This window comes from Brugia malayi (genome assembly GCF_000002995.4).
Source record: "Brugia malayi strain FR3 genome assembly, contig: Bm_v4_Chr4_scaffold_001, whole genome shotgun sequence".
Classification (NCBI taxonomy): Eukaryota; Metazoa; Nematoda; class Chromadorea; order Rhabditida; family Onchocercidae; genus Brugia; species Brugia malayi.
In genome coordinates this window covers 11,666,020-11,689,106 of record NW_025062478.1, presented here as the reverse complement: position 1 = coordinate 11,689,106, position 23,087 = coordinate 11,666,020, and the positions used below count along the sequence as shown (strand labels likewise).

Genomic DNA, 23,087 nt, shown 5'->3' with positions numbered 1-23,087 from the left:
CTAGCTTAATGATTGACCATATCATTTCACTAACTTTTCTTTCTCATAGTTAAAATTCAAAAAAGCATGATAAGATAAAGCTTAAAATGAAAAGTATAAAATTTCAACTTTATTTTATTCTTAAATGTCTTTTTTTTTTTTTTTTGGTTAGTATGGTTAGTACTCATTTCGCTATAAAAAAGGAAATGAGTGGAATAATCAGCCAACTATAATCATAATTTAATATTAAACTGAATATTTTCTCGGATATAAAATGAATTTGCATTGATATCTGAACTCCTTTAGTGCATATCTCAAGAAATTTATTGACAACAAATAAAAATTCAATACTGTGTCTGCGTATATTATTATATCATTGCAATAGTATTATGCTGTGTAACTTTTGACTTTAATTTTTTGGATGTTTTTTTTTTTTTTTAGTGTGTGAAAGTCCGAATTTTTATCAATCTTTTTACCGGATCACAGTAACAAAGTCACAAATTAACAACAAAAGAAACAAAAAAATTAATAAAATGGTGAGTCAAGAAAAATACCATTTTTCGATTCATTTACCATTCTCGAAATTACGGAATTTTAACTAGTTTTTATCTCAACGCATGCATAAATTGACTTTGAAATGGGTCTCCACAAATTAGAGAACATTTCCGTTTTCTATTTTTACCAAAAAAAACTGATGGACAAAAAATAGGTTTTTAAAATTTCAGTAAGAAATAAGCCGTAAATACCAATCCCGGAATATAAGCCAAACAATAACAACAGATGCATATCATCGAGTTTGCAGTAATGGAAAACAAATACATAATGATGAAACATTGCTGAGAGAGTTAGATTACATCACATCCGGTACAACACCACTTTTAAATTCTTTATAAATATTCAACAACCAATTTGGAGTTCGCGGCATAATCTCCTTCAATGCCTGACTGAAAAATTGATGGAATTTTTGAGAAACACTCATAAAATGATTTTTCTACATATTGCAAGTTGGATTAAAGATTATATCTATATAAAAATCATACGAAAGATCATAAGAAGATCATATCTAATTTTATTGAAGAATTTGAAAAGAGCAGATAAAATTACTGAAAATGTCGAAATTCAAGTCTGTTAGCATCTCTATTCTCGAGCAATGCTTCGCGTACGGCTTGATCACACAGCTCAACCACTTCGGCACCAGAGAATCCTTCCGTTCGTTTACTAATATCTTCTACATCCAAATCAATGGTAACTTGCATCTGATTCAGTCGAATACGCAAAATTTCAAGTCTAAAACTACCAAAAAATGAGACATTTCTCCAAGACAGTTTTAATGATAATTTTAACCCTTTTTAGCAAACCACTTAAATTTTATGCATTTCAAGTTTTTCTACCATAGTAAATTTTTCAAAATCAAATTCAAACTAATTCCTTCTTCTCTAATTAACCCTCATACACTTAATTAACATTAACCATTACCTAGTCTCCTCGTCTGGCAATGGAACATGAATGGTAAGATTAAATCTGCCTGGTCTGAGTAATGCACTATCCAATCTATCGGGACGATTGGTTGCTGCTAGCACCATAACATCACCTTTCTCTTCTAAGCCATCTAAATATTCACATTTCAATCTCGTCAACGATAATTTTTGGGAAGAAAAAAAAAAAAAAAAAAAAGAAAATGCGGAACAAACAGTTAGAAAAAAAGCTTACCAAGTTCGGTAAGTAATTGTGTCAGTACACGTTCACCAACATGACTCTCATTTCGATCACCTCGATTTGCACCAACTGCATCAATTTCATCGAAAAAGATAATAGCTGGAGCTACCTGAAAAAAAAAAAAAAAAGAAAACATGAATTTAGCACTTTGAATCAGTTTTATTTCTTAAAATCCGGACAAAAATAATATTTACAAATAATAGAAATGTGTCATCTAAATAAAACACTGTTGAAAGATAACACGGCTAATTTAAGGCTAGAGTAAACTAATGCAAATTTTTTGTTAAATTTATTTGATATTAAAATAAACAATTACTGATATTGTAACAAACCTGACGAGCTCGCCTAAAAAGCTCTCGTACAGCTCTTTCCGATTCTCCAACCCATTTACTGAACAATTCTGGTCCTTTTACTGCTAAAAAGTTCATACGTGATTGTGATGCAATTGCTCGTGCTATTAAAGTTTTGCTGCAACCGGGTGGTCCATATAATAATATGCCTGATGGAGGTTTCGAAGCAAAACGTTTGAAAATTTCTGGATATCGATATGGCCATAAAATTGCCTAAAAAAATGAAAATTATTAACTATCCATTGGAAATGAGTATTACTTAACATAAATATTTGAAAACTACATAAACAATCATTCCAAATCATACTTTTAATAAATTATCTCATTTTTTAGCTGTTAAAAGCATTACTGATAATTGCTAAAAAGAAACTGAAAGTAATAATAATTTGATAGTCAAATAATGATAAATAAATGAAATTATCTACCTGTTCAATTTTCATCTTTAATTCTCGATTTCCTCCAATGTCTTCCCAGTTGACATCAGGTACTTGAAGCACAAACTGTCGAATACCCGTAGGATGTACACGCTTCAATGCAATATCGAAACGTTGAAATAATTCATTCTCATCGCCAGCAAATTCAAAATTAGCAAAGACACGATGCAAAACTGCTTTCAAATCACCACCTGTATATCCATGACTTTTTCTAGAAATATCAAAATAAAAACTGACTTTACTAGTCTTTTTTTTTAAACTAATTAATTACAAATTATTATCTTTTTTTTTTCTTCAAAGAGCTGAAATAATATAATGATTAGAAGATTTACTGAGCAATATCTTGTATTAATTCTTGAGCTGAGGATAACTTCAATTGCTTCGTTTTCAACAACAAATGTAAAATTTCCATCCTTTCAGATAGTGAAGGCACCAGCAATTCCAATTCACACGGAAATCTTCCTCGTAATGGTAAGCCAATAGTTTCCACATTACGTACAGCTAACACGAATAAGAAATTCGTGTATGTATCCATAAAACTAAAATTTATAGAAAAAATAATTGAATAATAAATAAGATATACCATAATTTTCTATTTTGTTATTTACACTTTAATTTATTCGTGTTAAGCTAATAATAGGTCGTAATATATATCTCATGATTATTTGACTGATGCAAAAATAGATGAATTTAAATGAAATATTTGTTAGATTTACTTGCATAATTTTTCAGTATATTGCTTCATATCGTCGAAATTATCCACCAATAAAACCATTTTTTGATCATAATTTGCTGCTCCATTTTCGAGGAAATCTTCAAACTCTCTCTTTGATAACCAAAGAGATTTATCTTGCAAACATTCTTGTATTATATGTAGAAATAATGTTTTCCCACATCCTGTATATCCTGATAAAATCACTGAACATGCTTCTTTTCCACTAAAATCAATAAAATCCTTCTGTAATTCAGTACAGTTATCAGTAAATTATCAACACATTGTACGCATTAATTGCTTTATTTATTGTAAATGGTAGATAAAATCCAAAAATTAACTGCAGTTTTGACATAATTTAGCTTATTTCACATAATTCAATATATCAGTGACATATCAAATTGCTGCATTATTATCCATTACTTACCGTCGATTTCTTTATGATAGATTAATTCCATTTTAAATTTATCATTGTAGGTGAACAAAAAAAAAAAAAAAAAAGAAATAGTTACAAATATTCCTAAGGAAAAAATAAATAAATAAGGTTCAAAAAAAATATATATATATAATACTAACCAAAGGCATTAAAACAACTTACGCTTTCAATGGTTTTATCAAGACTTCCTCGATTTCTCTTTTAGCATTTTCCGCTCCACCAAATTGTTCAAATGTTAGAGGAAATGAACTTGTTGATGCGACTGTATTATCAACTACGTGACAGGTACAACCCGATTTAGGTTTTAGTAACATAACAGTTGATAAATCAGATGAAATTGTTAGTATTTTCAACATTTCTGCTTCTGATAACACAATATCGAAGCAGTGTTCTTGTCCATAATAATAAATACATACTGGTAGATTGATACCTAAATATCCATTGGATAGGTAAGTTGCCATATAATCACTGAAAAATATGAGAACATTTACTCAATCCTTACTCAGTTATTACTAACACAGTGTTTAAATGATGGGTACATAAAACTTTGCTTTGTCGATATTATGATCGATATATTTCAATATAACAATTACTCTATTACCTGCAGTTATGATTAAAAGTCTATGTATAAATATTATCGATTCATCTGAATGTTACTAAGGAAAGTTATCAAAGAATACTTTTAATCATAACTGCAGCTACAATGATTATAGTTAATTAAAGCAAAAAAATCAAAATTTACTTACCGGAAATGTTTCTTCGCATAAATTGGCAAAAAATGCCTGCCAGATGATGGGCGCAACTGTATAGTTGAAACTTTTTTGATATTTTCGGTATTCACAATATTAAGTCGATATTTTACACAAATTCGAGCATTTTGAAAGAAAATATGCATTTCTTTGACCTAAATTTGGTGATTATTTATTAATAAAAGTTAATTATACATCGAAATATTACTATCATCTGAATGTTACTAAAGGATATTTTCAACTAAAAAATTTCACCTACAAAATTTATGAAAACATTAGTTTGATATAACAGTAACAAAAAAAACTGTAATATCAATTAGAAATTATAATACAAAAAATTAAGCAAATAATTTATTTTAATAATAAATATATTACAAATACAAATACCTCATCACATGGCCAAACTGTCACACATTGCGCATCATTAGCATTATTATTATTACCACTAGTAGCAATAACAGTTAGCCAGCAAGGTGCACGAGGTAACATTTGAAGTTTAGCCATTGTTTCTGGATGCATTAAAATAACATTTCGCTTTTCCCAACCAATAATATCAGGTGGCAAAAAATTTGCTGCATTTGGTAAACTTTGACTGGTAACAATCGCCCCAACATTTGGCATAATGATATTTACACTAGAGGTAAGTAAAAATTCAGCATTATATTCTTTGATTGCCGAACATTCCTTCTTAAAAATAAATAAACAATTCAAAAAGAATAATGTTAATTCTAATGCTAAATAAGTAGTAAACAATCTTTCATCATTACAGACAAAATTAATATAAAAGATAACATTTATCAGCATAGTGCATCTTTATTAAGCTATAATTGATAAAATGTAACATTCAGTAAATTAAAGAAATTAATTAATTATTTGATAAATAAAATTAAGCCATACCTGGTGTAGATCTAAATTTTTTGCATGCACGTAACAAATGCAATTCGAACATTCAATAATTGTATTCTTCTTCTTCGACATTTTTAAATAATCTTACTAAAAAAAAAAAAAAAACAGAACTTGAGTTGACAAATAAAAAATAACAGAGCTGCAGTAATATGTTTGATATAAAACAAACTCATTTAATGTAGGTAGCCATTTTAATTTCAATAATTAAAGTGAAAATAGGATGAAAATTTGCTTCTTGCGTAATTCTAAATAAATGCAAATTAAAATTAACACAAAAAATTACAAGAAATTCTAAATTTATACCAAATTGACAAACATATATCCGTTGCAGAGGCAAAAACTAATTCAAATCATCGCCTTTTACTTCAGTAAATTTAAAATTTTTGAAAAATTCTTCTGGGTGTGATATGATATTAACAATTAACAAGTTAAAATACCACCAATTTAATTCTTACAAACAATAGCATTTGTATTTTCATAAAAAATTTCAAACCTGTTAACCTAAATGAGCATCTCAACTTACCATCCGTAAAATTACACATTAAGCTTAATCTCTATTGGCTAAATTTGAATTAGCATATTCTCTTTCGTTCCTCACTACCACATTCATTAATTTTAATGATAAAGTAAAGTTTCAGCAAATATAACATAAATTTCGTTAATAACGTGACACCTTAATTTATGACATTAATTAACAGTGTAGATATACATATCTTTATTGTATTTATATTAATTTTTATGAAAACAAATTAAACATATCTATTATTCGCTTTTTTTAATAAAAAATGAAAAAGTCCATATGTCCTAATCGTATACTTAAACGATTAAAAACATTTCCCTCAGAACCAAAAAAATTTTATTAAAGAGGTGAAAAAAGAATGCTACTACAGCTTAAATTTCCCGACTAATTTATTTGGATATAGAAAAATTACTTTTCCTTTTAGTATTACTGATTCACTTGGAATTCCGAAGCACAAAAAAAATACATCAATTAGATCCTTTTTTAATGCAGACAAGAAATAATCGCAACGTCAACTGTTACTTCTGCTGCGGTATTCGTAATCAAAAAAAAAAAAAAAACTCAAAAATTAGAAATTAGGCTTTAACTAAATACTATTTAATTTTTCCGCTTTAGATCTTTTCCTAAAAAATTTCTACAATGCTAACAGCATCTTCTGTTCTCCCCTCCTAAGATTTTTTAAATTTGATCGGTTATTCCAACCGAAATATTTGAATAAAGGCAGTTTGCTTTGCTATATAAATAAATGCCCAGAGATTATTATCACATGCATTGATTCACAGTGACACGGTGACATATATTATTAAAAATTTTATAACATCAAAATAAAATAAAAAGTGAACAAAGTGACATAAAAGTGACAAAATTTCAACATTGACTGATCTTATCGGTCCCTGGTTCACTGTTCTCGTCAACTAACATAACGTTTCCTTCTACGTCATTATTTGATGACACATGAGTTGCACTGATATTTGCAGCAATTGTAGTAGTAGCAACTAAAACAATAATTTCATTAACAATTGCTAAATTTTACTGAGTTCCAAAGAAAAATATAATCTTTTTTTTTTTGAAATATATATGACTGAAGAAAGACACTTATAGCTATAGTTTTTTGTCACATATTACATTCTTTCATATTAATGTAGGCTCAATTTTCTCATCTGTTAATACACCAACTCATCTTTCGTGGATAACGCCAAGAGATCTGATTCTAAAACCCAAATGAAAGAAATGCACTTTTTTGAGCTGTAATGCTAAGTCTAATATCTTTAAAGAATTCAAAACTCGAAAATAATGAATATATTAAGACAAAAAAGTGCTTGTGACTGATATCAAATTAAAAAAAAAAAAAAGAGAAAAAAATGAAAGTATCTACTAGTTTCGCAGCTACTATTTGCAATTAGTGGCTTCGAACCACCATGTGGAGAACGCGAACGGTCACGTATCTCCGCTCCTTGAATTCGACCAGCAGACGTACTAACCATGACACGTTGAATCTTTCGATCACGAAAAACTCCTGGTTGCAACAACCTATAAATGAAAAAGATCACTTATCTACCGAATGTAACAAATTCTCTAGCATTTCCTAAAATATTTTCTTTTCATCCAGTGTAGTAAATATATTTGCTAAAGACAAAATTTACAAAACTACATGTGTCCTGTAAATATAAACCAGAAAAAAAAAAAAAAAAACCTCCTCTGAGTGACTGGTGGCCGTGTACTCCACACGTGCCGAATTCGAATCGCTTCATCACCTTGTGGATGTTCATATTCATGAAATGGTAATCGACCATCATCATATAACGAAACAATCCTGCTATTCGGAAATGGCATTCCACGTTCATCCAGAAACGGTGCTCCACGAGCGTTATCCATAATTGATACACCATCACGAAATGGTGGTATACCAAAACGCTGCTGTGTTCTCATCATCCCCATCATTGGTGGTTGCGGTGGTTGCTGTGGAATTCCAGACAGCAACCCTGAATGATCCAGTTCGCGATTTATCTTTGGCCGAAATCCCAGCCTCCCAATATTTTCTGGCGCTCCGGTACTGCTAGGTGGTATATGATTGCTCGATCCACTTGCTATTTCCGCAGTCCTTTCATTTGTAGTAACTAAAGATATATTTCGCAACGGATTCTGTGTTCCTGACTCACCAATTGCACCGCATAAGGAAGGTGCGCTCATTGATGAGGTCACCTAAAAGATGAGCGTTTCAGCACTGACAGAGGTGAAAATTGGTAAAAAAATAAAAGTTAATAAAAAGACAGCATTTTTTTAAATAAAATTACAAGATAAAGATAAACATTGAGTAGGAAAAATGAACACACGAAAATTGGCTTCTGAGAGTTCACTTTAGTAGAATGTATTACAAACACCCCTCACAATCAAAAAGTATTTTTCTCACAGAACAAATTTCTAAATAAAAGATGACATCAATTACCGAGACATCTCGAGTAGTGATCGCCGATGTACCAGGGCTTTCGAATGCATGATCATTTCCTGCTTAAAAGTGGCAAAAAAATTACGATACAAATGAATTGCTTATTAAACATTCAATAGCACCACAGACCGAAAGTTTTCAGAAACAGCAACCTAAACAAAAAAATTCTCCAATGAAGCAACCTTGTAATGCATGAGCGGGAAATGGTGGAGGAACTGAGAAATCTGGTGGCGGTAAAATGAGTGGTCCAGGCATTGTTGGTGTAACTGGAGGATAACTGAAAGCACCGGAACATTCCGGGACAAAATGCGGTCGTGGTGGTAAGGAATTTTGTGCAAAGCTTTGAGTCTTCGGAAAAACACCGTACGAACCGCGGCTGCAATATAAGAAAATCCGTAGGGATAGGACAGGAATTATGTAAGAAATTTAATACTGAAGACATAAACGAACAAAAATACCATGAATCTGACGATGAATCCAGCACCTTTGTCGGCAACGATACACTTCCTGAAAACAAAAGAGGTATAAGAAAAATTTTTTGCCAAATCATTAATAATATTCATTGATATAAATCGGAAACCTCGTTCTATCCTATATGTGGTTATTCAGGCTGGATGGATTTCATCATAGAGGAGTCACATATGATATATAAATGTAAAAAAATGAAGACTTAAAAAGAAGCTTATTATACAATTGCTGAATTATTTAATGCACTTCTAATAAATCAACAATTCTAAAACAATGGTACACCTGCACTGAAAGTTTGGTCTTTTTCATGTAGGAACTCCATCACATCTTGTCCAATGTGTGTGGCTAGTAAATTCATTCCACGTTCACTCATCAACCTCTTCAACGTTTCCATACACTCCCGTAAAGATCCTATTTCTTGTTTATGCATTTGGCGCATCTGTCTGAAAAATACCAAATCAGCAAATTTTTCCGGTATGCAAGATCTCCATTAAAGCATATATATATAAAGAGATAAAAGAAGAATTTGAAACCAAAACAAACTCCAATAACTTCCGACGATTGTTGGAAAGTCGAATTTGCTCACGATCCAATTCATGCACATCGGATAACAAATGTCGCATGCCTACATCACTTAATTCTACCAGCTAAAATGGTTGCATTAAAATGTTATAAATGGAAAGTAAAATAGTAAACGATATATGGAAATCTTTTAATGAATGGAAAAATTCTTTGAAGAGATTTTAAAAGAGCAAACAATTCACATTTAATTAATCGCTTTCCGATTCTTAAACAGAGGCAAAATTTCGACCCAAAACTGAGACACAATATAGATTCAAAAAGAATAAATCATTCCCCTCTTCTAACTGCTTCGTTTCAATTTGCTTTAAAATTATAAACAGCGAAAATTCGCAAAAAACATTTTATAAAGCATACCACATCTGGTCCTGGAATTTTTCGCACGCGAAGGGAAATTTGTTCAGGTGTCAAATGTGGATGCCGATAATCATTATCAGGATCAAATTGTTGCGGCACATCATGTTCTCGATTAGAGTGGAAATCCCTTTTAAATTCTCTTCTACGATATTCAATAAAACCATTTCTCCTAAAAACTTGAAAAAATAGAAAAATAAAGCACACATTAAATCTCACATCTATTCTGAAAGTGAACTATTTATCACAGTTACAAATGATGGAGTAAGACTACGAATTGGTTTTATACAAGCAATCACGAAAACATCCAACCAGCATGTCATTCCGAATAAGAACAAAAACCTAATTTCTCTATACAAACGCATGAATTATAAAAATTAAAAGCTAACGTAGCCTCTGATTGAGCCACATGATGAACAGCATCTTCCGCTTCACCATCACTATCGTCACTGATTTCTCCGGAGCTTGAAGAGCTAAATCAATTACTTAATTAAAAATATGATAAAACTACATGATTAAACTGCAAATTGAGAATGGATAGTGTCGTTTGCAGTATGATAATTCGAAGTGGAATACACATAAAACTGAATCATTATAATAATTCACAACAAATTTAACAGTTATCAAAAATTTTCTTGAACTTCTTCTGTCCTTTCTTAATATTTAATGGAAAAAAGCTATGACATAATTCTTTACTTAACAACCATGAAAGAAAAAATATCCCTTTCATTACGGACAAAATTTGAAAGGCATATAAATGTAGAACAAGGAAGTGATTCAAAGCGCAGGTAGAAGAATAGACCTTCTCATCGGTAACATCTAGACTGACATTCACAAAGGCAATTATAAACAGAAATATGTATATATATATATATACATCACACCACACCATACCACACATACGCATTGTTTGAATAGTAGGAAATAATGATATCTGATCACAAAACAAAACGAAAAATTAGAAATATAATCTAAAAACCATACTGGATATTAAAGAGAAATAACGAACGTTGGAATATCTTCGCAGAAATTTAAAGAGTGCTGGATGTATAAACTGAGCGATGAGAGTCTAAACTAAAAAGATTTCAACCTTCTGCACCTTGTTGGCGTGTTGTGAAACCCGTGTTTGGTCATAGTCACAGTGACTCGAAAGCGGCAAGGTTTTTTTTTTTTTTTTCCAAGCTAATCGCGTTACCAATTATTTGTTTAGTTTTGGATTTTGTTTAGGCATTCTTCCTAATGACGACATTTCTCTCCTCAACTTCAATATCCTCTCTCCGGAAGCAAAAAGTAAATAAAAATAAAAAATACAAATTTCCCAGTCTTCCTAACAAAACCAACTTCGAAAATGGTTAAAATCAAAAATATTTATCTGTGGGGACTACCCGCATGGCGAAGCTGATGGCTTCTCTATCGCAGTTTTCTTCTGTTTATTTGATCCCATCACACTGGCATCTGAAACTTTTTGCAAACATTTAATAGGTTAAGAATAAGTCAAGAAAGAATACATAAATGGGTAAATTTTTGAACAAAATTTTAGAAGATTAATAATAACAAATGCGCGTCAAATCGTCACTCGATGTATGGTATTTCAATTCTAGAATTTTAAAACCACGAAAGTCTTACAGCAAAAAACAAAAAGCTGAATTCCGCATAACCGTCATTCTAACTAAACAGCTAGCTCACTACATATATCCATATCCAACATGCACATGACATGTTTTTAATCACCAAACTCAATATAAACCCGCGTTGCTTGGAAGCTTCAATTTTATCCAGAAGACACCGACATAATTGTTATGGTATGTACTATTTTAGCTTAATTACGATATTTTTCGAATAAAAATTCAAAAGGAAAATATCAAGACTCATCACCATTTAAGCAATACATTTTTTCTCCATTTAAAGGAAACCACTTCCTCATTTAAATTACAATTCATTTTCATACAAAAAAAAAAAAATGTAAAACCATTGAAGTTTACGCCTACGCGAAAAAATCTCAAACATTTACAGTAAAGCTTATCTAAAAACTGAAATACATTAAATATCTAATTTAAGTTCATCTTATTACAAAAAAGTAACAATAAATTGGATGAAATCTAAAAATGAAGTACTAATTTTTTCAAAATAAAATTTAAAATTCCGTTTCTTCTGGATAAAATCAAAAAAACACACAGAGAAAATCTCCCAATAACCATTTACTGTATACAATCAACACAAAAACTCTACCGATCGACTCTTCTGTATCGCCCATAATAATCAGCTTACAGTATATGCAGAACAGGGACGTGACACATCAAATCCGGAACTTTATACGCTACGTGAACTTTACACGTTACGCCACCTTTACGTTACGCCAACCCGAACAACACAGTGACTCCTCTTCAATGGACCTTTCCTCCCTTTTTTTTTCCAAATTGCACGAGGAAAATCACAAAAGGAAAACTTCACCAATTATACCAATAACAAATTCTCCATCTAGGAATCAATACATCCGTTACAGCTCAATTCTCTAGTGGTCCTAACCAAACTCGCAGAAGTCGCTAGTGTGGGCAAAAGATTAAAGGAAGAGAAAAGCTTTTGGATAACAAATCCGGAATTTCTGCTATTCAAAGTTCCGGAATCTATGAGACAAAGGCTTTTTTTCCCGGAATTCAAGAGCTCTTACTTGGCAATAGGAAATGATGCAAACATTATTTTCACTAAATTATTTCTTGAGACTTTGTGTAAATATTTAGTAATTTTCGGAATATCTTTTTCGTCTCTTATTTTCAGAAGCTTTTTGATGAAATTTAGTAAGTTGATTCGAATTTCATACGTTATTCAGTATTAAAAATAAAATTAATTCGATTCTTATAAATTTATACTGATTTAGGAGGTTTTTAGCATAATCAAAATTCGATAAGGGTTAGTGATAAGATTTCAATGAGAAAATATAATTTTTTTGTTCATTATGGAAAAATCCTTCACCTTCTGATGTCGAAGTAAGTTGATTCTCGCAATTATCGATACTGAAATTACACAGGAATATTACAATAATTTTATTAACAGGTATAGTAGTATAATAGAAATAGTTTGTCGCAAGAGAAATTAAGCGACGAAAAGGTAATAGAATTAAAGGTTGTTGAAGAAGTAGAATCAACTTCATGAATTGGATGATCAATTGGTGGTGTAAGATGTATGTATATATACTTGTCAAGATGGGAGTGGTTTACAATCATTTGGTATATCCGATCGGATACAAAGCTCTGTGAGTGGTAGCTACCAAAGCTAAATGAACAAAAAAACTATGTTCAGGAATATCTGATGCAATAGACATGGAAAACCAGAAATATTCGTATGTGTGTATTGGCTTTCGATATTTTAACAATTATGGACAAAGATGGGAATGTGGTTAGATTCAAGATAAACAAAGAAAACAAAGGAAGGAGATGAGAAATTGGCTAAATGAGGGATGAGGAATTAGGTAAATGATTTATCGTAATATAATTTGAACGATAGTGTTTTTACATGGAATTGTTTTTTTATTATGATTTATTTTAGATTCATGATATTCGAAATTCGCAACGCTTTCGGTTGGAGAAATCAATTTTTCGATCTCTTCCGACTTCATATTCACTGATATTAGATGTCTAAAGTGGCCATTTTGATTCTTTGTTAATTAACCATCTTTAACTTTCTTTTCGCTATGATTCAAAATTTATGAGTTAAAGGAGAGAAATAAACTTTTCCTATGGTAGTAACATTTGCTACTGTTTTCACTTGGAATATAGCGAAATGAGAATTTAGTATTTCGTATCTGTGTCCAATATAAAACGCATTTGGAATTGAACAATAAAGTGATATCTATATTTTAGAGTTCCATTTGTTTGGTAGCAAGTTAGACAAAGAGTGCATAGCTAGTAATTCAATCTTGGAATAGTCATACTTTTGATGAGAACAATTCCAGATTTGGTGAAGATCAGGAAAGTTTTCTTATCTTGAATAATGTACACTAAAATAACATATGTGACGTCGGAGGAAGCATTGAATGTGAATCTTTGATAGTTGTGATGGGCCAGCCACGACAGGTGACACCTCTTGAACATATCAGTTGTGTTTTGTTGGTCTCGACTTCTTTTTCGAAAAGCACTGAAGAAGTAATTTTATCAGCATTAGCCTTGGGATAAAAAATCCTAAGGGTTGTGAAGCTATGAATTGTAAAATCTTTATTTTAGTTGGTTCTTGATCATTCCAAGGCTTCAAAAACTGAATACTATCAGGATTTGAGTTAATACCATGAATCTTTTTATTTTGACATTCTTCTGCTCGATACTTTTCTCAGATTGTTAAATTTTCTATCATTTAAGAATTTTCTTACATTCATTGGAAGCATCGCTGAAAATAGTTTTCATTTTCCTGTATTTGCGAAAAGTCTCATTGCTATCCTTGGCTGATATTATGTCATAGGCGATTTTACTTTCATAATTTGCCAAATGATAGTTAAGAATAGCTGTTAATATTCAAATGAGACTCGTTGAAATCGATAATGTTTACCTTTATCATTTCGATAATGAGATTGCAACTGATCAGCGAATCATTTCATCGCACTTGGAAATGCTCATTGTTCTGAAGTTATTTAATCAAACATTTTAAGCGACTAAAACATAAATTAAGTTGTCGTTTACCTTGATTTCTGTTTTTTTCTATACCAAGAGACTTAGTATTTTCCATTTTTAACAATGTTTTTCTGAAATTTCATAATACTGTTCATTATCATGAAAATTAAGCTATTCTTGTATACGAATAAATTTCAATTTCCAGAATCGACCTATTTCTGACATATCAATACTAATAGTTATAATTAGTAATTTGACCCTAATTCTGAAGGTCACAACAATTAGCATGCGCTAATATTTCATTAGAATCATAGAACATATTGTTATAGCATTTCTACACTTTCAGTATCATTGAAGCCAGTTTGAGAGTTTGAATTTTATTAAATTATATAAATTTGAATAATTGACTCTAATAAGTTAGATTGTTTTCAGCATTCTGCTTTTTCCTTTAGTGAAAATTGATTTGAAATATATAATTACATCGCATTGATTTATGATAATTACTTTTACTGCCAATTACTTTTTTTTGATTTATATAATTACTTTAGCTTCGACAACACTAACTTCGATAGAGATATATCCAATTTGCATCTTTATTACAATCAATATTTGAGGTTTTCTAAAATTTCATTTTCTCGTTGTCATTTTTTGCAGGTTTAATCGATTTGCTAGTTTTGCAGGTTTAATCGTTTCTTGGATATTCAAATTAATTGTAACCTACGAATGAAACTACAACTTCCTTTGTTATTCTTGGCATATCTAAATTTTTTTAACACTTTTTGTTTAGCTCATATACAGTAGAGAGTAAAACTTTCTTATCTTTCCGATCACATTGGTTTATTATTGGGCTGGTTATCTTTGTAAAAATTAGAGAATTAATCAAAGTTAGCATATTATATCAACTTTTCATTCGAATTACAGATTTTTTTAGTTGTTAGTCAACTAAATTCGAACCGAACAAATTTGTTATTCTAATTTTATCTATTCATTTTATTCTACTTTTCAGATTTTTACCACACAAATTGATGCATATTATGCCATTCGGCTTATATGCAATTGCATTGGGGAAAAGATCAGTATGAAAGCATGATGTGAAATTGAAATTTAACTTTCAGAATTTATGACGCTGTAATTGTATTTCATATTTGCTAAAATATATCACCGGAAGTTTTCTTTTTTTTTTTTCGTTTTTTCAAATATTGATGAAAAAGTCAAACAATTTTTTAGCAAAAAAAAGACAACCAGGCGGGATGTTACCGAAATGTTGCTGCATAATCGTTTTTTGGATTTAAAAATGGAGATTTGTGGAATGGAAGAAAGGAATATAAACATTTCAACAAAAATACTTTGTAATTATCATTTCTACCAATGTAGGGGAATAATGGAAGTTTTTGCTGAAGATAATGAGTTTTGTTATGACATTAGCAAGAAAAAAAATTTATAGTGCCACATGTCTAATAATTAATTTTTGATTAGCAGTTTAAAAGAAAAAAGTTTCAGTGGTATATTTTGCTTTGGTTTTCAAAAACTTTACAGGTTTGTAATTTTTAACCTTACCAAACTCTGGAAAACATTTACTACATACCCTTCTATTTTTGGATAGATTTGCTAAGTTTTTATCAAGTTGTATTTTTCCATCAGTAAATTTTTAATTTAAAAAAGCTGTTTATTTTTTATTTTTTTTCGATTAAACGAAAATGAACCTTAACGGTATGTTGATATATATTTCACGTGCATGAAATATTAATATGGATTCGGTTTAACTTCAACACTCATCATTTTTAGCTATAATAATGTAAACAGGTCGAGAATATAATTTTATCAACATTTGAAATTAACAACAATATATGGAATAAGGCAACAACAAATGGTAACATTACCAGAAAATAGTGGCATTCTACTCGAAGCATTTTGAGAATTGATAATAGAAAAAGATTTCCAGCTTTCTTTGATGAAAATGCCTTCAAGCAAGTAGAAGCGTTGCTTCAGATATGTTACTCATGAATACCGGTAATAATAAGCAAATAACATTGGTCATAAAAATTTTTTCGTCCATAAGTATCAAAGTGCTTGTGAAAAAGATGATTTCTTGAAGAGAAATTATAACTTCAGAAACATCAATTTGTTTGCTAAAGAATTTTCTAAGCAAGAAGAACTGTATCATAACTTCTTTTAATACATATGTTACCACACATGTTTTCTTGCTTAGAAAATCAAAATATTTATTGAAAATATTTGTGACGGAAAATAATAAATTAAAAAAAATAGAAATTTTTTCAAAATAAGATCACCAATTATTCATTTCTTTTCGCTTTGCAGCGGTAACTGAAAACCAGCTCGGATTGAGGAAACTGAACCTTTCGTCTTTGCTTTTGGCCCCATATTTTTACCTTTACTTTGTTGAAAACGCAGCAACGAATCCATTTTACTTTTCTCTAATGCTTCCGGATGTAGCCGAAAAGTGATTTCATGCCTGGAAATTATGAGGAAAATTTATTTGGCTCATGAAGATTTCCACTAACCACTTTAGTGAAATATCAACAATTTTAGTGTAGCATTCGAATAATAAATACTTTACAGATATGGAACAACCAAAAGTTGTGAAGAAATTTAGAAAAAAAGAAATTCCAAATCCTTTATAGTGTGCACAATGAGACACTACTCTATTTAATCTAATTATAAGGAACCAGCAGCTCATTATAAAGGCAATAAATTAAATTAGAAAAGTAATTATGGAAACTTCATTATTAACTACATATTTAAAAAAGCTATCGTATAAAAATTGTTTAAAGAAATTCTGCTTACTTTATTTCCTGCTCCAAAATGATTTTACCAGCACATTCCTCCGTAAAGCGATCGCTTGTAACATTATTATTTTTTGCCTGTAAATTTAAATTATGTGCGAGACAATATAATAAACAAAACAATACCTAAGAAAACAGAGGAACTCTTTCGAGAAATTTTTTTACAAAAGAATCACTGTTCTATTTCAATAAAAGACAAACCTATGTTCCATTCTTCCTTACTATATTCTAAAAAAGTATTACATTCTGCAACTAAAAGAATTTGATCCCTTGTTACTACTACCCTCATAGTATTAAACTCATTTTTAGCCAATGATCAGCAAAATAACTGCTATCAATGATAAATATATTTTGAAACAGAGATAAACGTGTTAAAAAAAGTTTTTTCTTTTGAAGCAGTACACAAGGAATTAGTTATCAATTTATGGTTTATATTAACAATTCATAGAAAATCTTACTTAAACAGAAAGAATTTATGATAAAAACCACATTTCCTGTATATTTTGTTAGCTATATTCAAAAGACTAATATGAAATCGAATTTAGAAGGAACAAATATAAATCATATGCTAAATTTACCACAGTTCGGGCAATATCCCATAAAAATGATGTTGGAGCATCGGTTTTGATTGCTTTTGGATTGCAATGTGAAATGGAACAGCGATAGCCAGCATTCATGAGTGCTGAACGAAAGTCAACTGCTTTTGGCACTGCTGATTTCACAACATGCATCAATTGATCATATTCGTAATATAGAGGAATATCTGGTAGTTCCTGTAAAATCGAAATAAAAAGTACTGCAAATCAAATTAATTTAGTTACTTATTAATATTCCAATCTATTTTTACTTTTTATTGAATTAATACAATTATGCGATCTTAAAGAAACAGACAGAACAATTATGAACTGTAAGAAATGAACAAAAAAAAAGCTCCATTTTCAGACAATTCCATAGCCACACTGTAATCATCAACAAAAATTAAGACTAGAAACTTTCAAATAATCAATATTCTTCGATTATTCGAAGCAGTGCGTTTTTAGGTAATGAATACAACTTTATGTCTGACTCAATCGTGCACTGATGTCTTAAAAGGAAAGGCACATGATACTTTTTGTCTTTACCGTATTATAATTAAAATCGTATTATTTTATATTAATTGTGCTTAGTCAATGAAAATTTATTTTGTTGCTTAGTGAATTATTAAATTGCTTAATAAATGAAAAATTAAAAAAGAAACTTTTAATTAACTTATACTTATTTGAGATATTTAGTCTGAAACTTTTAAAAATAACAAAGCAAACTGCAATTTAGCGACTATTATATTTCTAAACACCACTATTCGACATGGTAAAATTAGCGATATAATACTGATATCGCTTAAAAGAAGTTTTTTGGGCATTCGATAGCATAAACAAATCAAAGAAAAAAAATTCAACCTCAGCAATAACACTTAAAACTCCAACTGTACGCAAAAATGTTTCGGATCGTTTTTCTTCCGGAAGTGCTTTTAACCTACAATTTTAAAAATAAACAATTTTTTACAAAGTTCGAAAGTAAAAAAAAAAAAAAAATTTTCCTAAAAAAAAAACACTTCACCTTTGCAATAGTCTATTTACAAAGTGTTGATTATGTATTGGTGCACTATAGATTGGACCAGCCATATGTACGGATTGTTTGCAATGCACGCATTTTCCATCCTTATTCAATAACGACACATCAAATGTTTTCGGAGTGTATTTTATACTATTTCCGTTTTTTATTTTTTTCACAAGTGGTTGCAAGTACAGTGAATGGCATCCAGTACATGCAAATACATGTGATACTTTCCTGAATTAGTTGTTATTTTAAAACATTTACAAAAATATTCGAAAATAAACTGATAACTGAAAGGAAAAGACAATATACATTATTGATATTATCTATTTCTGGACTTCTCTTCCTATCAATATAATTTTAATAAGTTCAATGAGATCTTTCAAAATCAAAGCATATATCTGTACAAAGAAGTATTACTTACATTACACTATCCTTGGCAATAAATGCGCTTGTATGTAATCTAACAAAAACTCGTAAATAATAATCGATACTTAATGAAAGTAACGGCTCGATATACCTTCCATAACAATTTGCATGTGTATCAATAGCTCTCAATAAAACACGAATAGCCTAGAAATCAATCGCTGAAATTCTGGTCATTTTTTTTGGATATTACATCGAAGCAAAGAAAAAAGTTAAGCAATAAATGACTAGAGTTTCATACAAATTATATATTCAAAAGCAAACTTTTTGTGCTTGTATTTCAGCAACTAGCAATAAAGCACCAAGAAAAAAAAAAAAGACAATGGAAAAAGGGTAAAAACAGTTCCGGAATCTTCATACTTTTCCATAAAAAAATGGCGTTTAAAATTAAATTCATTCGAATTTGTATTTCTAGTCAATTTGACCTAATTTCATTACCATTTTTTTAAAATTCGAAAGTGCCATAACATACATTTATGAAAAAAAAAAGAAAAAAAACTGAGAAAAGAGAAAAGTCAAAGTAATATGAACTTACGAATTCGTGACAACTTTTATGTCGCAGGCCAACAGAACCATATTTATTATAACATGACTCAGGCGTGTTACCACATAGTACAGCCATATCTGTACACGTAACCATTAAAATACCTGTAAATAAACGTTCAGTAAAGAACAACGAATACTATAATAGTTGAAGATTGCGACAAAAGTTAGAACAAAAGTAGTACTAATGAAGCTTCCTTAATGATACTTAATTATATAACTTAACTTTTCATCACATGCTATGCAATTCACTACCCTTTAGGTATTATGTAATTAATCTTTTTTCATATTCTGTTAATAGAAGAACCCAAAATAATCCTTACTGTTCATAGAACAAAATTAAGGAATTATCGACTGTGAAACCAAAGATAACGGCATAAGTGTCGTATGTGATATAGTGCAAAGATGGAATGATCAACTTTAAGTATATATATATATACTATGCCTACAAATTAAGAACCATGATGCCTATGTTCAAAACTTTCAATACGGGAAAACTATCTGCGAATCATTTAATTTTTTACGATCTTGATCTCAGCTAAATATACTAAGCGAAATCACTTTGATCACTAATAAGATGTAAAAAAAAGAAAATTATCTTGATAGTTTATATTAGATTTGAAAAAACATCGTCAAAAAGTGATATTCCTGGAAAGTAATTTTTCAGTCCACTAATATTTGATCTGTCTAATTAACTAATAAACATATCTTCTATTATATTTAGCCTATTAACAACATGAATGATATCAAGAAAACCTTTGTCCGTAACAGCTTGCACTGCAGAATTGAGAAATATTGATGCTGAACCATATGGATCAATGTCGATTGCATGAAATCGCTTATCAAATGAACGGTTAGACATCATTGCATCGCTAAAAGAAATGAATTACTAAACAAATGCGACAAATTAAAATTAAAGAAGTATATATCATAATCCCAAATATTTCCTGTAATATTCATTAAGTATTAATTATCAAAAGAAAAAAAACACAAATCCATAATATTTACTGGTAAAAGCTGGAAATTTCAGATTAATAGCATCCCATATGTGCTTATGCAGAATAAAAAAAAAAAAAAAAAAAAAGAAACGAAGATTTTTCGAACTGAATTCCTTATCTCGTCTTACTCACAATACATAGATGTCATGCTTTGCAAATGATAATAAGGCTATTTGTAATACCACCTGAGAAATGCCAATCTTATAGATTGTGTTTTATAGCATACGTTTAAAGACATAATGGGTTATCACACCATCCATGCATTTCATTATTTATTATATTGTAGAAAAAGGTTGAGATTAGCTTTATCTTCATCCCTTAGAGTCTCAGTGACCGAGAATAAGTCTACTAGAACTAGCAGATCTTGATTGTTTATATTAGACTTGAAAAAAGCAAATCGCTTAAATGGTATTAGTCATAAAACTTACACCGCATCACCGCACCTTGATTCTACAAGATTCTGAACACCATTCATTTCGATATTTTTATTCATCGAACTTACAGCTTGTTCCGAAAAATCATTTGCAATTATTTTAGCTACATATGGGACCTGTAAAGTAAGGTTTTTCAATGATATATTATCGCTTTATTATTAAAATGAATATATTTTTCGCATAATCGAAACAATTATAGTTCTTCACCTCTTTGGCAAAACGAATAGCTCTTAAACCACTTGCGGATAACGCATCCAAAATACGTATTTCAGAATCCTGCAATAGCAATTATATCATCATTACTACTTTTGAAGAAAAAAAAAACTTTTAAAGTAAAATATGAATCTGAGATTATCTAAATTAATACAGATTTAATGTGTAATTCCATTCAATCACAACTTTCCATTAAATTCGAAATTTAAGCCTACATCACGGACTCCGAGTTTTCGTGATCGTTTTGCTTGTGGCTCTACATCACCATTTTGCTCATTGCATTTCTTTTCTTCCAATTCTTTTTTCCGATCTTCTACGAATTGTTGCAGTACCAAAATTCTAAAAACACATTTATAAAATTAATTAAAAATTATGCGTAAAAAGCAATTAACTACTTTGCGGATTAAGCCATCTTCACAGTCCCTATTCTTACTTTAATTTCCTATTATAATTTTTTTTCTATTATAAATTTCTAAATTTTTTAAAATTTGTTAATCACTGGCGTCTTCTTACTTACAACAGAATATTAAAAATGAATTACAATAACTTACGTTAAATCACGATTAAACTGTTGTGCAGGATTATAAAATGCTACAGTTGGGCTAGAACTATCTAGCTTTGCCGAACCTTCGATAATAAAATTAGAATTATTTGTATCATTATCATTAATTGAAGTTGTTATTTGTTCTATAGCCAGTTGATTTTCTTGCCTTACTTCCATATCCATTACTGATTAACTTACTGGTGTTCGCAATTCCTGCAATTACACTTTCTTCTTTTTTACCAATTAAACAACATTACTCGAAACATTAAAATAAAACAAACATGACAAAATACTTACTTAAATTACAAGGTAGTAAAAAAAAAGCCTGCAACAAAAGTAACATAACTCTGGCCAAGACCTTTTCTTATCCCTAGCTCAATTTATACTCGAAGTCCATCACTGGCTTAGTATTACTTTGCAATAGGAAATCCATTTGAAAATGACCCCAGGTATTAATAACACAACTATATTCTGCACTTATAAATTACCCTAAAATTTTTAAACTTAGAAAAACAAAGCAAACAAACTCCAAAATCAAAAAAAAAAAGCAAAGATGCAAAAACAACCTAACTCCAAGCACAAGTTAATTTTGATGATTTTTCCTGCTCGCTAAAAACACTTATATATTTCCCAATAACAGTAGTATGAAAAATTCACAATATCATCTGCATAAGTGCTTAAGTTGCATCATTTTTATATAATCAAATTACTAGACAAAACAAATCATTAAAAAAAAAATCTTACCAAATAAATAAATGTAAGTACAACTATAAAAACTATTTAATCTCATTGTGAATATTCATTTCAAGGAAATATTGACACTTTACTGATGAATTTATTTAATCGATAAATAACTCAGCAAATGTTACATAAGAATCACTTTTTTAAAAGAAAAACCTAAATTTCGAAATATTTAATGAGTTTTATCAAGAGAAAGGTATGTCCTTAATGTAATACAGTCATGATGTGACCACCTTAATTGTTCAAATATCTATCTCAATATTCAGAAAAGTTTAGGGTTGTGTATATTTTGAGATAATACTTTCGCAATATTTATTATAACAAACCTATGAAATTAAAGTGAACAAGATATTCTTTAAAAAAAAAAAAGCACGAGGACAAAGATTAATTACATTCGTATTAATTACTGTTAGATTTATAACTAGTTTGAAATTGCATTTTGAAAAAAACAGTACTTCTCAGTAAATTTATCGTAAAGCAAAAAAAAAAAAAAAAAAAAAAAAAACTACAAACATTTACAAATATAACAATATGCAGCGTTTTA

At 29.8% G+C, this 23,087-nt stretch overlaps 3 protein-coding genes across 4 annotated transcripts; all 3 read right to left on the bottom strand.

The window, feature by feature from the left end:
* Positions 1-829: 829 nt before the first annotated feature.
* Positions 830-5,354, bottom strand: Bma-cdc-48.3 (ATPase, AAA family protein; the record flags this gene model as incomplete). Of its 2 annotated transcripts, XM_001894695.2 has the most annotated exons (12): positions 830-923; positions 1,084-1,266; positions 1,456-1,588; positions 1,690-1,804; positions 2,028-2,258; positions 2,471-2,690; positions 2,812-3,018; positions 3,196-3,417; positions 3,790-4,095; positions 4,374-4,531; positions 4,764-5,063; positions 5,274-5,354. In XM_001894695.2, the coding sequence occupies 12 exons, from the start codon at positions 5,352-5,354 to the stop codon at positions 830-832; spliced, it is 2,250 nt and encodes a 749-aa protein (XP_001894730.2). The 2 variants fall into 2 exon arrangements, with proteins under 2 accessions (XP_001894730.2, XP_042938411.1); XM_043082477.1 differs by lacking the exons at positions 3,790-4,095; positions 4,374-4,531; positions 4,764-5,063; positions 5,274-5,354 and having other exon boundaries at positions 3,196-3,254.
* Positions 5,355-6,669: 1,315 nt separating this feature from the next.
* On the bottom strand, positions 6,670-11,903 carry Bm9474 (Uncharacterized protein; the record flags this gene model as incomplete). The annotated part of the gene is made up of 12 exons (XM_043082476.1): positions 6,670-6,797; positions 7,178-7,332; positions 7,496-8,004; positions 8,249-8,310; positions 8,431-8,624; positions 8,707-8,755; positions 8,999-9,159; positions 9,260-9,363; positions 9,653-9,821; positions 10,039-10,122; positions 11,035-11,104; positions 11,879-11,903. The coding sequence occupies 12 exons, from the start codon at positions 11,901-11,903 to the stop codon at positions 6,670-6,672; spliced, it is 1,710 nt and encodes a 569-aa protein (XP_042938410.1).
* Positions 11,904-16,545: 4,642 nt separating this feature from the next.
* Positions 16,546-21,985, bottom strand: Bma-trm-1 (N(2),N(2)-dimethylguanosine tRNA methyltransferase, putative; the record flags this gene model as incomplete). The annotated part of the gene is made up of 12 exons (XM_001894693.2): positions 16,546-16,720; positions 17,053-17,129; positions 17,630-17,824; positions 18,488-18,563; positions 18,648-18,878; positions 19,069-19,217; positions 19,606-19,718; positions 20,370-20,485; positions 21,040-21,161; positions 21,253-21,321; positions 21,474-21,597; positions 21,810-21,985. The coding sequence occupies 12 exons, from the start codon at positions 21,983-21,985 to the stop codon at positions 16,546-16,548; spliced, it is 1,623 nt and encodes a 540-aa protein (XP_001894728.1).
* Between the last annotated feature and the right edge of the window lie 1,102 nt (positions 21,986-23,087).